Genomic DNA, 16,323 nt, shown 5'->3' on the forward strand with positions numbered 1-16,323 from the left:
AGCTGCATCACCCATCCGCAGAATACTGCCTGTAACTTTTCTTCTCTCCTTCAATATTTTTCCAAGTACCTCATTTTTTTTTTCATTTGCAGAAGTAACCGGCTCCAGTGCTGAGACAAACCCGTTATGTATTGCGTCTTTTCATCGAGATCTATCTAGGTAAGGGAAGAAATGCGCATGTCGTATTTATGTCTACAGAAGCTAGTAAACTTCGACAACCACTCCTGGTCTGTAGCTCTTGACCTAACGTGTAGTTGCTAATTCATCAGTGACGTCAATGGCCTCCGTTGTGGACGCTCCGCGTATTCTTTCCTTCTGTTTCTTGAGAGAAGCGCTTTCTATAACAAAGTGTGATTACAATCTTTTGAAATCAGTGGAGGGTATTTTCTGCCTACCAGCAGCTCCAAAGAGCCTTTATCGGGGGGTAAAAGCAGTAATGGTTTTTCATTTCCGCCTTCACGCACCGTGAAATGGCGACGCGTTCGCCTCATCAATAGTGCTTGATGTCATTAGCTGTTGTGTGTTTCAGACCAATGTCAATGGCCGTTGTTAAGAACTCAACGTCTCCAGCAATGTTCCCATGAGAGGTGGGTCCGGTACAGGCGCGCCGTAGCTGGGGATGTTTACAGCCGCCAAAGATCGCAGAGGTTATTGTCCGTTGTTCCGAAAGCACCAAAGGACGACAGGCGATAGGGTTAGTGTCGCCGAACTTGCGCAAGCGCTGCGTCCAGTTCGGCGAACGGTCGCAGCTCTTATCAGCGAGCGATGCGTCTCCCGGGACGCCAGGGGGTCTAATGGGCTCTGAACCGGCAGAACGCCCACCTATGAGTGTCTGAATGTCGACTCCAGGTCAAAAGACGGGGAAAAATAGGAGAACATCCCAATAGCTGGTTTCAAAATGGTAAAAAACGAGCTACAACGCAAAAGTAGCGCTGTCTGACCCTCTCAGTGCCTGAAAGGTATAGACCGGCGACACTGGCTGAACCAGCGAAATAATGCTTCGGTGCCTTCTAAAGACGTGTTTATTCAACATGCATAGATCTACGAAACCCATTGCCTTGAAAGAAGCAATGAGTTAAAATTTATTTGTCAGAATAAGGCTCGAAGCCGCTCAAATGCAAAATTTTCATTACGTACAATTCAAAGCTGTTTTCATGTTCATATCGGCGGAACCTGCTCATTTTGTAAACAGTAAAAGCGATTTAATCGTTTCATCCGAAATTAGCAAAAATCGTGATTTCTTCAGTAACCGCTTCAACGCCCAAATTCGAATCGCAAATAATGTTCAGAAACACTGTCTAATAATGGTGTGCTGCCACATCGCCAACTATCTGAATAGTCAAGGCTACTTTACTACCATATCCACCAGATTTGAAGGAATGAGGATGATGAAACAGAAACTTCATTCAGCTGCAGGAGCCATGGTATGTGGCATGGATTTCTCCTCCGTTTTGATTTCTTGCCACGAAGATCTTCATGCGTTCAAGCGGGAACCACGTCATTTAGTTAGACACACGTATTACAAACCTACAGCTTAGCCACAGAAGAAAAACTTCCATTAAAGTGAATGCGGTGTCGTAGACAGGCGCAAGCGAGGGGACTCAGTTCTGCAGCAACGCAACATAAGATCTTGCCTGCAGTAAGAAAGTGTTGTGAGTTCAAAACAGCACTGCTTCTTGTACCTGGAGCAATCCAACAGGCAGTTATTGTTAAGCTCCAGTGACGTTTCGAAGTCCTTACTAGAACAGTTAGTAAACTTATATCAAGGTGCGATTGCTAAGCAAATGCGACAAATTTTCCCAGCATTTAGTAAATGAGAGATAGGGATAATATGCCAAAAGATTTCAAAGAATTAAAAAACATGAAAAGCAGCCTTCCTCGCATGTTAAACTTCCAGCTTTTCGCGCTGTGGCTAGTTCATGCAGAAGAGGCATGAGGGTGCCACAAATCCGTGGCGCACGCACCAGTTTCCGTCACTGCGGATATAGGACGCCACGAGTCAGAAATCGGAGCCCATATGCTAGATCTTTCCCCTCCGCATCAAACAAATTGGTGGTCCGTGATATTTGTTTTAGAAGTTGAGTCATACTGCAGCTCCTGCAGAAGAAATCGCACTTTGGGCACATATATATATATTTAGAGGCTGACCTGCTACCCCAAGACTATACATCACCTATTATGATTGCTAATATATACACTAAATAAAAAGCTTGCACTCACCTCTAGAAGGAAGTGTGAGAGAAAAAAAAACTTCGCAGCTCTCTTTTTCCCTTACCTCCTCTCCTCGGTTTGTCGTCCCAAGCAGGAACGTTGGTTAACACTTTGAACGACGATAAACATTTCAGTGGCACAGAAAAGAACGGCTTAGTGATAAACTCGAAAATGCAAACTGGAGTTAGGGATACTTCGATGAACGGCCGTTTTTGGTCGCTTTTGGAGTTTGCATAAGAGGTTGTTGCTCTCAGTTATAGGTCCTTTGCAGTCTTTCGTCGTAAACATTGTATAGACAACAACTTTGTATTCCGTTCATTCTGTTATTTACATTTTGTTGAGAAATTAAGTTCGTTAAGGACTAAAATTAATAACCGTAACGTAGAAAAAGTGTCTCTGAAGTACATTAGGATTGAGTGCAATTTACAGAAAGTGACAAATACAGAGTCATCAGTGAAATTTCACCGAATATTTAGTATTACATGGTTATATTCGTTAAAATAAGCGCACTTCTGAGTAATTTTGAGTTAGCCAAATTTACAAATTTGAAACCAGTGCATAGGAAGCAGATATATAATCCATAACCAGGAAATAACATTTTAGGACATACTTGCAATTTCGTGCGTGTATCTGATTTCCAGAGTGACGCGGCAAGTGATTCAAGAACATTTCGTTCTTATTTAACAAAGGTTCTCCCACAGCGCGAAGGTTAGTCACAGAAATGAGCTTTATTAGTTTGTCTCTGTTACTACGAAGACACATCATTAGACAGAGTTTCTGTCAAGAAGGATATTAATGCGAAGTCACCTAACTTACTATAGAGAAGGGGCTAAACAGCACCAAAATGAGCAGTGTCATTCTTCCGCGGTTCACAAAAACTTTTGCTTCTAAGTATGGCTTTTGCACAACCGATGTCGACAGTCAATAAGATAACAATTGAAACTTCGGGCCCATCGTGTCCTGTTCTTAAGCGCAAATAAGATTCGTGCATTCGGAACTTTATTTTTTCACTCCATAAATGGCGCAAGCAACACTCTTTTATTCGAGCCAAAAAGCATCACTCGAGGTTCCTGATATGCGGTTTTCTCGTTCCTTGTTCAGATTACGCGCATGACGCTGAAGGTTTTCGTGCAAGCACACACGATTTAAAACGCATAGAGAAAAGTATTAATTCCAGTGCATTGCAGGCGAAATTACCGCAGTGCATCAGATGTGAAGCAAGTCAATAACCACCACTGCCACAGACCAACGTCAAACATATGGCTACAAAAAAAAAATCTGTTCCGCTTCCTAGCTCTTATAGCTTAAACAAAACTTCATAATGGTCCGGAGCTCGAAGTTTCCGCTTGTAGAGACATTCGCGATAACCAACTCACCGAATCAGGACGCCTCGCGGTTGAGAGGGGTAGACCTTTGTTTGCTATTTTGGTTGCTTGTCAGCGCAGGCGCCTGTCTCATTCTCTGTCTCGTCTTCCAAAAGCGCTGTTACTTCTTTTACGTGAACATGGTTAAAACAAAATAGGGTTTCAAGCCATGTTTTCTGATTGAGCATCGATGGAGGTACAAATCACAATCGTTTTCTCGTACTGGGGGAACTGCATTTCAGACATCACTAAATTGCACTAAAAAAAAAAACTGGAAATAAAAGACCTTCGTTTGTTCGACCCTTGTCGCTTTTACATTTCCGTTTAGGAGTCTTTCGACGGGAACTGAAAATGCACTGAAAACTAAAAGCGCCCGAACGCGTAGGGGACGTGCTTTACCGTGATCGCCGAGGAAGATCACCAGCGTGTCCTGGAGCGCAGTCAGCACTTTGCCAACTTGCTTGTCTATGTACGTAACTGCGGCGTAGTAGTGTCGCCGAATTTCCTTCAGCGTTGTTAGCAGTTTTTTTAAAGAAATGGGATAATTAAGCAAATATTGCACTGCTGAAAAATGTTTCAGCTGAGAAGATCAGTATATTATGATACTCTGCACAACGTTTACAGGGGTATCGATACTGTTTCCATCCATGCAAAAACTTTTAATCCATTGCTGTAACAAGATGCAAAAATGGGGGTATCAATTTTTGCGAAGCCAACGTGACCTCTTACACAGCGTATTCTTGATTGCCGCCCGCACCAGGAGCGAGAAGTCATCCTTCTGCAGAAAAGATAACAGGCAAGAAGTATCCTTATCACATTATGGTTTAGCATGCAGGCGCAGCTTTTGCTGAAGCCATGTTGCATCAAAACGGTGTGTGTGTAGCGAAATATTTGCATCGCCGCTGCAGGCCAGTCTCTCAAGAATAAGCGCGATGACGAAATAGCCGAAAAGCGCGAGGGATCTGTGAGGCTTACAAACATGTATGAATGTTACGCGTTTGCTCAATACTGAAGTGCAAAAATTTTATTTTGAAACCACTAGTGAACTTTCATCACACGAGGAAGACGAAAAAAAGAGAACCTGAGTATTGGAAGCCAAAGAAAACCTACACTTAGCGGCACAACAGGCAACCAGGTGTTTTTCGTTATGTTTTGTTGATTCGCGGCTATGGATTTGCGTGCCCGCGTGATTTCGCTTGTGACGCGCCTCGATTTACACGTGAGGAGCAGCACAAGACCTCCAAGTGCCCACCAAAGTTCTCTTCGGACAAAGTTCATGCTGTGGCACACACCTGCGACGAGGAAACTACTTGTAGATATCTGATGTTGTACAAGCATCCACGTTAGCAAACGCATCGCTCGGAGTGTACGCTGAGCTGCATAATCATCGCTACGAGGAATGTTATTACAGAATTTAAGTACGTCCGTATGTGCCAAGTCTCCACCCATGAGTCGTAGCGGTGGCTCGGCGGTGATAGCTGCGGCCCCAGTAGCTTGCCTTGCTGCCTTGCTGCCGACTCCTCGGCGCTCGAAATAAGCTATCAGACCCGCCGCCTCAGCCCTCAAAAGCATCGCACGCTGTGTGGGGTTGAGGTCGCTGAAGAGCAGGCCGCAGTTCTTAGCGATAACTTTGTTGGAGGAATCGGGAACGGGATCCACCGTAAAGCTCGTAAAAACGGAAGCGAAGCGAAGACTTCTGACAGGTGCCGTAAACGTTCGGCCGGCGCTAGTTATCATTTCGGCTGCTTCTAGGTAGCACCGCTCACCGCCAACAGTCACGCCGAGCCCGTTTACGTCCCATTTCGGCTATTTCGTCCTCAGAGAATCTCGAGTTTAAATCAGAGCGGCGAGAAAGTGTTTGAATGTTTTCAACTTTGAACCTGAATTTGTTAGCAATAAATGTATCTTTCGCGGTCGGGCAAGAGGCAAGAAATGAAGAACTATCGGATTTTGAAGGAAAAAAAGAAAATTTGATAGATTTGTCCGCAGTGTCCCTTTAAAAAGCTCTATAGAAACTCGCTTCTTAGCTACTTTGCCCCCCCAAAACGAGCTTAGATTAAATAGGAGTAACAGGCCCAATCGATAATATGGTTAGGCATGCTCGTACAATTCGATCAGCCTACGATCGGTTATACGACGCGCAACGCTCTTAGGGCAGGCAGTTTTTGTATGCGGATTAACCGGTTCAATAAGCGCCTATTAGCCCGTTCCTTTATTTATTTATTTATTTATTTAAATACCCTAAAGGCCCAAGTGGGCATTACATAGGGGGGGGGGGGGGGGAGGGCATGAAAACAACACAATACAGATTATTGGCACACAGTAGTTAACAAATACAAAGAATAACTATATACAAATTGCAAGTACACATCACTGCAGTCGCTGAAAGATACATAGGTTGAGCGTATAAGACAATGATTCGACAATACTGAAAATATCACTGTGAATTTTGTAGGCCAAGGTGCGATGAAAGTTTTGTTTGGAAATGTGATAACTCAGTTTCAGAAACTATGTCAGCCGGTAACGAGTTCCACTCTGCCATAGATAATAGTAAGGGTGATGTTTGATATTTCAGTGTTCGTGCGAAGATGGGTTGCACTTTGTGGGAATGATCAGACCGGGATGAAACATGATGGGCAGGGGCGATGCGATCAGCTGTGAACGGGGAGCCATCGTAGTACAAGGAATGAAAAAACGATAAACGAGAGAACTTGCGTCGAGTGATAAGGTCGGGAATACTGATAGTTTGCTTCAATAATGACACACTTTCATACGGTGAGTATGAAGAAAGGATGAACCTGACAGCTTTATTTTGCACAGACTCAAGACGGTTAATTAATGAAACGCTACTTGGACTCCATATTAAAGATGCGTATTCTAAAGCTGACCTTATGAGTGTAGTATACGCTCGAAGCTTTGTCTCGGGGCTGGCAAGATATAGACGACGTTTGATGAGTCCCAGTTTCTTAAATGCTTTGTTTGTGATGTTCACAAAATGAACAAGGGAGGGGAAAACCTCAGGTTGCTAGAGCCAACGTTTCGACAAGGGGACTTGTCTTCGTCTGGGCAAAGCGTTCATCATCGGCAGGGATTAAATAGGGCCTTCGCTCCGAGGAGGAAGGCCCCGGGGGTGGGGAAGGAAAGTGGTGTGGGAGGGGATGCGTGTCAGGAAGGGGAGGGAGGTGAATCATGATTCGTTAGGCTGCAATAGTGGAACAACTTATATCCGGGGGGTGTATAATGAACAAAAGGCTTTGAAGGGGCTGCGACGGGGGAAGGGGATGAGGCGCTGGGTGAACCTGCAAAACTCAGATAAAAGGATTAGTCAGCGTGGTACAGGGAAATGAGAACAAGAAAAAAAAAAGGGCTGGCACTGGAAGGAGAAAGGAAGGGGGGCATTTCCAAGGAAGGACAAGGCAGGGGGGGGGGGGAAATGGGTCGTGTTCAGAGAAAGCCAGAAAGTGGGGGCGGAGGGGGTAACAGGAGTGTCATGGTTTCCGAGAACTGGTAGCAGGGGATTAGGAGAAAAAAAAAGTGAACAAAGGGAGAGGGTGACAAGGCCGGAAATGGGGTGGAAGATATGACGTGGGAAGGGTGCAAGGAGCGACAGTATAGGGTGTATGCATAGAGTAATATAGAAGTAAAGAGCGGACACTCCCGTAGGCCCCAGCGGCCGACTTTTGTGCACAGCGCACCTAGCGGACCCGGGGAAACGCACTGGCCTCAGAGATGATAGGCTTAAACAGGAATCTTGGAGGCTCTACTGTCAAAACCTGGTGGTGGGCATCTGCCCTTGACGCAGCTTTGTTGCCTCTTTGGAAGTGCTTAGGAAGAGCCGCCGCCGCCGCCTTTAAGGCCGACAGCTGCAGCTTCTTGTTGGACAGTTCACGGGGTGGAAGAAACAACCGTCGCAGCACCACAGCAGTACACAAAACGGACGTGCCCAGGAAGCTTGCAGACGCCGCAAAAAAATACAGCCGCTCACACCGTCGGTCCGTCGCACACTGCCGCCTGGGCGTGCTTGCCCGTTGGCTTGACGCACTTAAAAGACGCCGCTGTTGCTGACGTAACTGCGGCCGTAGGCGCGCAGCGCACGTCACTGCAAGCCAAGATATGCCAAGACCATACTCTTTTTCCTTTTTTTATTTGCACGTTCAGTGCCATCTGGCGGAAACGGGGAAGCGCCGAACTCGGCCGCGAAAGGGCCCGAGTGTCCGCTCTTTACTTTTATGTTACTCTATGGTGTATGCACGAAAGCCGGCGGCGCGGTGCATTGTGGGTGAGCGGCCATCTTTTAGTACTCCTTAGCAGACGCCAGCCACAGTCGCTGCCGCCGCTACGACGCGAAGCGTGTATAGCGGGTCACCATGGTGTACTGCGCCGTTGTGGGGTGCTCGAGCCGCACCCAGACCAAGGCCAAGAAGCTCAAGACGAATGAGAAGGACTGTGGGTTTTTCAAGATCCCGTAAGTGCGCAGTCGAGAATGCGAAAAAACAAAGGAGCTGTGCAAGCGGAGGCGTCGTGAATGGATCGCGCGCATCAACAGGCGCGGAATAGACGACAACCCGGATAAATACTGGGTTTGTTCGCGGCACTTCTTGTCAGGTACGTGATTCTGCATAACCATTAAAAGAACGTTTCTGGCGTAATGTTGTAGCACCTAGCTAGCCTTTTGATTTTGCCAGTGTTTACAGAAGCTTGGCACTTCTAGCGATCAGCGCTAACAGCGCTCCATGCAACTACGTTTGCCTCTATTTAAATAAAGTATGGTTGGCCTCGGGTATCATGCATACTTCGTTTCAGTGAATGTTGGCGCTTTTTTACTGGTTTGTTTCAGGTCGACCGTCGGACCTCTTCGACGACTGCAACCCCGACTGGGCCCCATCACAGTGTTTAGGTTATGGGACCATTTCGGCGAACAACGAGCGATATAACCGCCAAAACGCACGCGCGCAACGCCGATCATTTGCTCCCGGTAAGGACAAACCACCGTCCCTTTCCTTTGTCATGATGCTGTGGAAGTAGCATTGCTACAGGTGTCTTTCATCACAGATGCTTCCAAAGGTGCAGACAGCCCTGCACATGAGCTTGATGCAGGAGCTACCAATGGAATTTCCATGGTCATGGAAAGCTCTCCACATGTGAATGAAGCTGAGCCTGACAAGGGTGTGGAGCCACGAATTGGTATGTAAAGCTGTTTATTTGGACCAGCCTGACAAGCCTGATTTTTCTGGCTATTTAGTGCCATTTTGTTTTCAGATGATTCTGTGGCAGCCTTCCATTATTATTCATCACTTGGAAAGGCTGCACATGCCACATGGTCAGATATGTGTTATTGTAGGTCAGGAAACTTATTTCCCGCACTTTTTTCTTTTCTTGCAGATGCTGCTAGCCAGACAGATATGGCAACAACAGATGTCGCCGAACTAGAGGACAAACTCTCAACCTGTCAACGACAACTGGATGAATGCCAGGGAGCTCTTCGGTCACAGACTTTCACTGAGGAAGGTCTTGAGGGAAACGACGGGAAGGTTGCCTTCTACACCGGACTTCCTACATTTGTAATGTTGCTTCGTGTATTTGATCTTTTGAAAGGCCACATTTCATACTCTAGGAAGCACTCACTGACCCAGTTCCAAGAAATGGTGTTATTTCTAATGCGAATGCGGCTAGGCTCCCCATTCCAGGATCTTGTCTATCGCTTTGTCATCGCACAGTCGACAGCTTCAAGAATTTTTGAGAGGTGGTTGGATGTATGTTTTGACAGACTTGGACCACTGGTGCGTTGGCCAGAAAAGGAAGAAATCATGAAAACAATGCCAATGGCCTTTGTGGAGAACTTTGGCCTGAAAGTACGCGTGATATTGGACTGCTTTGAAGTGTTCATTGATCGACCAAGCTCGTACCTGCCTCGAGCAGAGACATGGTCGGCATACAAACACAATAATACTGTGAACTTTCTGTTAGGGATATGTCCACAGGGTTCAGTTACGTTTCTGTCACAGGCATTTGGTGGTCGAGCCAGTGACAAAGCCATAACAGAGGAATGTGGGGTACTGAACCTGCTTGAATACGGGGATGTTGTGCTAGTCGACAGGGGTTTCCTGATAGCGGAAAGTGTGGGTTTGTGCCATGCATCACTGGCTATACCTGCTTTCACTAAAGGAAAAAGACAGTTGAGTAGCAGTGACATTGAGCGGACAAGAGAGATAGCAAATGTAAGAATTCACGTGGAGAGAGTGATAGGAATGGTGAGAAACAAGTTCACCATATTGAAAGGGAGCCTTCCTGTTGAAGCCCTGAAAGCAAATGAGCACGGGGAATGCCAAATAGACAAAATTGCTCGTGTTTGTTGTGCCCTTACAAATCTTTGCAACTCTGTAGTGCCATTTGATTAAAGGGTGGCTATGCTCCTGCAGGCTACGTTGCTGTACTGTCTAACCTCAGAAGTCAAAGATGGTCCTGGCAAAGAATGTGCGACTTATCCCTGACACAGTTGCCAAAAATAGGTTTCTAAAATCCAAAACAGTCGTCTTTAGTCAGTTTACATGACAAAAATAAGGTGCATGCAGTTTGTCGTAGGTAGAGATCAAACTTGTAAAACCTGGATGGGGAAGTTGCGCACACAGAAACTTCTGTACTCAGGTCTAATGTGTTTTTGACTTAGCTGTGGCAATTCCCTAGAAAGAGGGTATGGGCCAGCATCGCTCGATGTTGCACTGAACTAAAAGTACTGCCAAATACGACCAGTTCATTTGCACGTATTTATTGTAGTAGTAGTTTAATAAATAAAAAATTACCGACGATTACGTTACTTCCTAATGCGAAATTTGAGCGCAGCAAATAAGCTGTTTCACCTTTTCGATAGATTGAGGCAAAGAAATCGAGCAACACATGTATGCGCTATCACAGAATTTTTGTTTTATTTTTTCACACGTATTCCTTTAACAAAGACTCCACTAACAGTTCTTGACAGTCATGAAGGAAGCTTTGTGGTCGGAGAAATAGACTGATATATGTTCGACTTGGTACACCAATGCTTGATTCTCAAAGACGAGATCTATACAAGTGCCTCGCGAGGTTGTCACAGCCGTGGGACGCGTTACGAGCGAGAGGAACGGGATGTTCTCCCGCATAAGTGTTAGGAAATTGCTGTTTGTCTTTATGTCAACATTAAAGTCCCCCACTACTAACATCGGTGTGGATCGATGGACGGTTAATGCGAGTTGCAGGAAGTGCACGACGTCTTTCGTGAGTGCGGTAGGGGCGAAGTAGGCAGCTACTACCAGCAAGCCGTTGGGCAACTTTGCGGTGCACAGTTCGCCAACTTCATGTGACGTGCCAAACATTTCGACTGGTATTGCAGAGAGACCTGTGCGCAAGTAGATAGCGACTCCCGCCGCTCTGTTGTGGTCTCTGCGAGCACCACAGCAGTATAGGAAATCTATGATTTCGAGAGGCTCTTCGGGATCCATCCAGGTTTCAGCAAAGCAAAGTACAGAGGAATGGCGCAGAATGTGATCGTGGTGTACGTCCTTGGCATGTGCGGCAAGGGAGCGTACGTTAAGAATGTGGTTGTGAATGATGAATCAAGTGCTGCCAGCGAATGACGCGTCCATTGGCTGTCTGCGTGTGTTACTGATGTGTGGTTAACATGTTAAGCTTCGCCTGTAAGAGTGGAACGCGACAGCGTCTTGCAACGCTGCCAGGAAGGAAGGAAGGAAGGAAAAACTTTATTTTACTCTAGTCCTTTTTCCTGCGGTTTGGGAGCATCTTCAGAGACGTTTTCTCCTTGATTTTACCCCCAGGAGTCTTCTCTGTCGAAGTCGTCCGCCTCTAATCAGTGGTCGGTTGCCCTCAGTCCAGGGCTCCGCTGGCCACTGCCGCCCGTTGAGCTCGCTGTACCAGACCTTCTTGGTCTTCACAGCGGTCGCTGGACAGCAGAGTCTCCCACTGCTCCGCACTCGGGTTTTGTATTTTGGGGACCACGTCTATCTTTTGGCAGGCCCATGTGATGTGATAGAGAGTAGGTTTTCCGTCGCACCAGGGACATTTGTCCGCGTATATGGTAGGGTGCATTTTGTTTAGTATATGTAGGTTTGGGAAAGAGCCTGTTTGTAATTGTCTCCAAGTGACAGCTTCCTCTCTGCTGAGAGATTTGTGCGGTGGGGGATACCGCAATCTTCTGCCTCTGTAGTTAATCCACAGAACGCCATCGCCAATTCGGCTGTACGCCTTGCTGGACGGTAAATTTATTTTTTGAGGAAAGGAAATGTATCTCTCTCGCATATCTGGGTGGACACCTGCACCTCGCCGTAAGGGAAAGGGGGAAGATGGGAGTGAACGAAGACGCCGTATTAGCTAGACGCGCCTTTGTTCATTCCAAACCATTCAGCTGGCATTACGGAGTGGCTAGCGCGCTCGTATCGCACTCCGGAGACCCTGGTTCGATTCCCCAACTCGACCAATTTCGTTCTCGGTTTTATTGATTTATGCGGTCTAACTAGAAAGGTTAATTAGGCTATTTCATATTTATATTATTGAATTTGTATCCATCGTGTTCTGTCATTAACCTGTCAATTGTTGGAACTGTCTAGGATGTTCGACACAACGTATATGAAACGAGCAACGTCTTACGAGTGGGGAAGTGCGTGGTGGTGGAGGGAACGCGGCTTTGTACTTATCTGTTTTTTTCAGCAGCGTCTCCTTTCGCGGACGCTGTTGTCGCTGCGGCGCGCGTCTTTCTTTTCTTTTCTTCTGACCTCTTCATTCTCCTCTATATTAATTAGGCTAATTGATTAATTAAGCAATTAACTAAACTCAGTCCAACTTAGTTGCAGCATCACTATACGATCCCTTTGATTGGTTGCATGGTTACTAGCCAAAGTACAATTGGCCCCATTTGAAATTCGCGCACTGTGACGTCACGAGCATTTCGACCAATTGAAAAGCGTGACATTGGGGGCGGAGCTGGTTACGAGGCCGACGACGACGCGACACCCAGGAACGGACGCCAAAGAGCTGCGCTCTAAAATAAAAAGGAAGAAAAGGTTTTTGCTTGCCCCAGCATCTGCCATGGGTACTGAAGCACCTGAGCTGGGGCAGCGGAAATAAAGGATAGCAGGCAGAATGGAGAAATGAAATGAAAGAGGTTACGGGACAGGAAAAGAGGATAGGGGGAGAGGTAATATACACAAATACTATATACATAATAAGAAATATGGACAGGATTATTGAGATGCATAATTTGTATATACACATTGCACTTCCCAAAAGTGAGGCAGGCCTCACTGCTTGCAAAACTGACAAAACCATTGGTCAGCCTTTGGTGCTCTTGTAATACCTATGCACTTAAAATGGAACCACGTAATGGGGCAGTTCGAGCCATCACAGGCAATCATTTTGCCTTTCTCTGGTCCCTTGCATATGCAGTACTCCGTACTATCAGTGCCTTCAGTCCTCTTCGACAGGTTTTGGGTTTGTGTGGCCTGAGGCATGTCAGCAGTTGAGGCTGCAGCGGACTGATCCAGTTTGTCCTGAGGCATGTTAGCAGTTGAGGCTGCAGCAGACTGACCCAGTGTCGGAGGTCGATTTTCCTCTTACCTTGTATACCAACGCCCTACCAGCTCAAGCAGAAGCACCTTGCAGAAAAATTTCTCTGCTGTTGCCAATAAAGGTACAACAAAAGAAAAATCCGCCTTCACCCTTTGCACGCTCATTTCATTCTTGTTCCACAACACAAAGTCACAGTAAGTTCTCTGCCACACAAACATCTGGAGCTGAACTTGGTAATGGTACCGGTGATTACTTTTCAGCTGAAGTGCACCATCACATTGGACGACACAGCTGTTTGCATCCCACAGGAGGTCACTTAAGTTCCCATCCCTGACTTTCCAGGGACACTTCACTTCAACTAGGCCCTCACCACAGCATGCACATTCTACCAGCATGTCAGGAGTGGCACCAAGGTAAATGTGGTCTTGTGAAACTAGCAGCCCTGCCTCCTTAAACTGTACTTGCTGGTGAAACTGTGCGGCAGTCAGTTTGTACTCTCCGAGTGCATTTAATTCATTTTGCCGGCCATACCTAAGAGCAGGTGATGACGCCTTGTTTTCATGTGGGTAGCAAATGCGCTTCAGTAAGCTGATTGAAGGCACCTCCAGTCTTGTATGACAGACGTCGTACAATGTTGATGCTGTGATACGGCCAGCCCTGTATGCGAACCACCGAGGACTCATCGACTGTTGCCTAGTCCTTGCCTCTATGCTGCTGACTGCATCATTACTAATCTGCAGCTTGCTGTAAACATCACTGCAGTGTTGTAATAGCTGGTCGTATGACAAGCTCTGTGCACTGCGGGCGTACATTCGACGCAGGTCTGCACCACTGCAGGCTCTTGCCGCAGGCACATACATGTCACTGTACATAGGATCCGTGGTAGTCACAACTGGCCGATGTCCGGACTTTAAAAGATCGTCGAAGAAGCCGTTCCACTCTTCTTTGGTTGGAGCAGAGGCCCTAGTACGCGCGGTCACACTGGGCGCACAAACTGAGGTGCCTTCACAGTCAAGCCGACGTTTCTTCAGCGCACTGGACGCGAAATCCATGGCCGCAATGGGCCGCACTTGCACTTTTCGCACGTGGGCTGGAAGCCAGGCATTCGCGCTGTCGGTGCAAGAACGCTCTTGCCGCGCACGCACACCGTACTCTATGAAGAAAAGAACGGCGGCAACATGAGCGCAGGCCTCGCCGTTCCCTGCCATGCAAGTGAAGTGCGCAGCGTTTATGTCGCCGTCGCTCTTGGCCAGCACCCACACTGTAAGCGGAGCCTGGTTGAGGCTCTGCGAGTGGTTTACCTGCGAATAAAAGGCGCAATCAGCACATGTTATTGATGCAAAAGAAGCCGCCTTCTTACCTTTGTTATCATGATTACGGTATCGGCCGACACCACCTTCACAGACGGCTCGTGCACCCAGCCGCTCGTCACAAAATTATGGGCCTCCAGTGCCTTCCGCGACTTCAGTTGTTTACGCGTCGTGAAGCTGGTCCTCAGAACCAAGAATTCGTAGATGTCTGAACCATCCACGCATGGCCACAAGTCAATGTCTTTGACGCAGTCGCTCGCAGGCATCGTGAATGGGTCCATGCCGATCGCTTTTGTCTTGTCCTCGTAACGTTGTCTGTCAACTTCGGATAACGTTGCTGCATAATCTTCAAGAACTTAAGCCATTGTCTTGGCGAACAGGCAACTTGTAGCGCGTCACTGGAGCGGTTATCACATTTATACGCGCACCGTGGCAGCGTGCTGCAGTAGCGGGTGCGGAGACTGCAGCGGGCGTCTGCTAAGGAGTACTAAAAGATGGCCGCTCACCCACAATGCACCGCGCCGCCGGCTTTCGTGCATACACCCTATACTTATGTGAGGTTCTAGGAAATAGTCTGACCACGTGCAAGACATTTGTTAATTTAAAATTATGCTGACCCTGGAATGTACCTGAGAGATTCCAGGTTTCCTCTGGACATGTTGATCCCTGTTGGTTGCAGTGTTTTAAATTTGTGGATTAGGAATGCTTCTCTGTATTTTCTGTCCCTAGTCGATTTGAAGCCTGACTGAAGAATGAACAATTTGAGTTCGTCGAATTTGTGATGGCGTTGATTAAAATGGGTCGACACTGCTTTCTGTTCATTCCGTGTTGTGTCAGCCCGGTGCCCGTTTAATGTGATTTATGTGGGTGTTCCAGCTTAAATCAGCACTGAGATAAACACCTAGGTACTTAAAACAATCCGTTCTTTCAACTGTATTCTCATTAATTGTGTAGACATTAGAAGGTATATTAGTGCGCGTGGAAAAGGTTATCAACTTTGTTTTTTTATATTAATTTCCATCTGCCATAGCTGGCACCATTCATTTAGGCGCACTTAAGTCGGTCTGTAGAATAACTGCATCAAGGGGGGTGACTATCCTTCTATAGATCACGCAGTCGTCAGCGAACAGTCGCACGTTAGATGATATGTTAGATGCTATGTCATTAATGTAAATTAAAAATAGTAATGGCCCTAAAACGGATCCCTGTGGGACTCCGTTTTAGTGATCAGCTTCACTTAGGAATGCGCACAGTGATGGGATGAGTATTCTTTTTTTGTTAGTAAAGCTAATGCTTCCATTTTCTGTCTTGTCAGGAATAACATAAGCAAAATCTACTGAAGTTAGTTCACATGCACGACTGGTCGTCTGCCCAAGGAGGTTTATTAACGCCCCTGTTTGACCTTTATAATCATAGCCCAATTGGTTTATTATTAGGAACAATTGTTACATTTTTGGTCATAATCAGGAAATTTTGGTTGCCCATCAACTATGTCATAACGTGGCCTAAGGTCATTCAAGATTATGTTTGATCTGGGCTGTTACTCCTGAACTGTAGAGCTTAACAGTAAGGCATTTTGTCGCTATATCCTGTTGGGACGACTCTAAGGACGACTCTAAGGACGACTCTAACGTATTCACGTATGTGAATACGTTACGACATTTAATGCAATCAGGCACTATAGAGAAGACTCTAAGGCTTCGGTTCTAATTTCCTTGCATTATCAGCACTATTCTAATAAAGACCAGTAGAGAGTGCGTCCAGAAGTCTTCGCTCTCACAAGTTGTTAAGATGCTTTTGTTTTAAGGCACTCGTGGATAAGGCCGCCTAAACAGAGGGATTGATACTAGTCGGGGTCATCCTTATTAATAGCAAAGAATTCT

General features: G+C 46.5%; 1 protein-coding gene and 1 pseudogene across 1 annotated transcript; one reads left to right on the plus strand and one right to left on the minus strand.

Annotated features, from left to right (window-relative positions):
• The first annotated feature begins 8,381 nt into the window (after positions 1–8,381).
• LOC149372097 (uncharacterized) lies at positions 8,382–9,998 on the plus strand. The gene is made up of 3 exons (XM_089585728.1): positions 8,382–8,550; positions 8,628–8,759; positions 8,958–9,998. The coding sequence occupies exons 1-3, from the start codon at positions 8,382–8,384 to the stop codon at positions 9,971–9,973; spliced, it is 1,317 nt and encodes a 438-aa protein (XP_089441854.1). The 3' UTR covers positions 9,974–9,998.
• A 3,196-nt stretch (positions 9,999–13,194) lies between these two features.
• Positions 13,195–14,805, minus strand: LOC149372098 (uncharacterized; annotated as a pseudogene).
• Between the last annotated feature and the right edge of the window lie 1,518 nt (positions 14,806–16,323).

Source organism: Amblyomma mixtum, chromosome 1 (genome assembly GCF_055824585.1).
Source record: "Amblyomma mixtum isolate Tamu chromosome 1, ASM5582458v1, whole genome shotgun sequence".
NCBI classification, from domain to species: domain Eukaryota; kingdom Metazoa; phylum Arthropoda; class Arachnida; order Ixodida; family Ixodidae; genus Amblyomma; species Amblyomma mixtum.

Bases quoted from the DNA above. Each gene is read 5' to 3' on its own strand.
- LOC149372097 (XM_089585728.1), top strand. From the start codon at position 8,382: ATGTTGGCGCTTTTTTACTGGTTTGTTTCAGGTCGACCGTCGGACCTC. The intron at 8,551-8,627 runs GTAAGGACAAAC...CTTTCATCACAG, and splicing joins ACGCCGATCATTTGCTCCCG to ATGCTTCCAAAGGTGCAGAC. The intron at 8,760-8,957 runs GTATGTAAAGCT...CTTTTCTTGCAG, and splicing joins GGGTGTGGAGCCACGAATTG to ATGCTGCTAGCCAGACAGAT.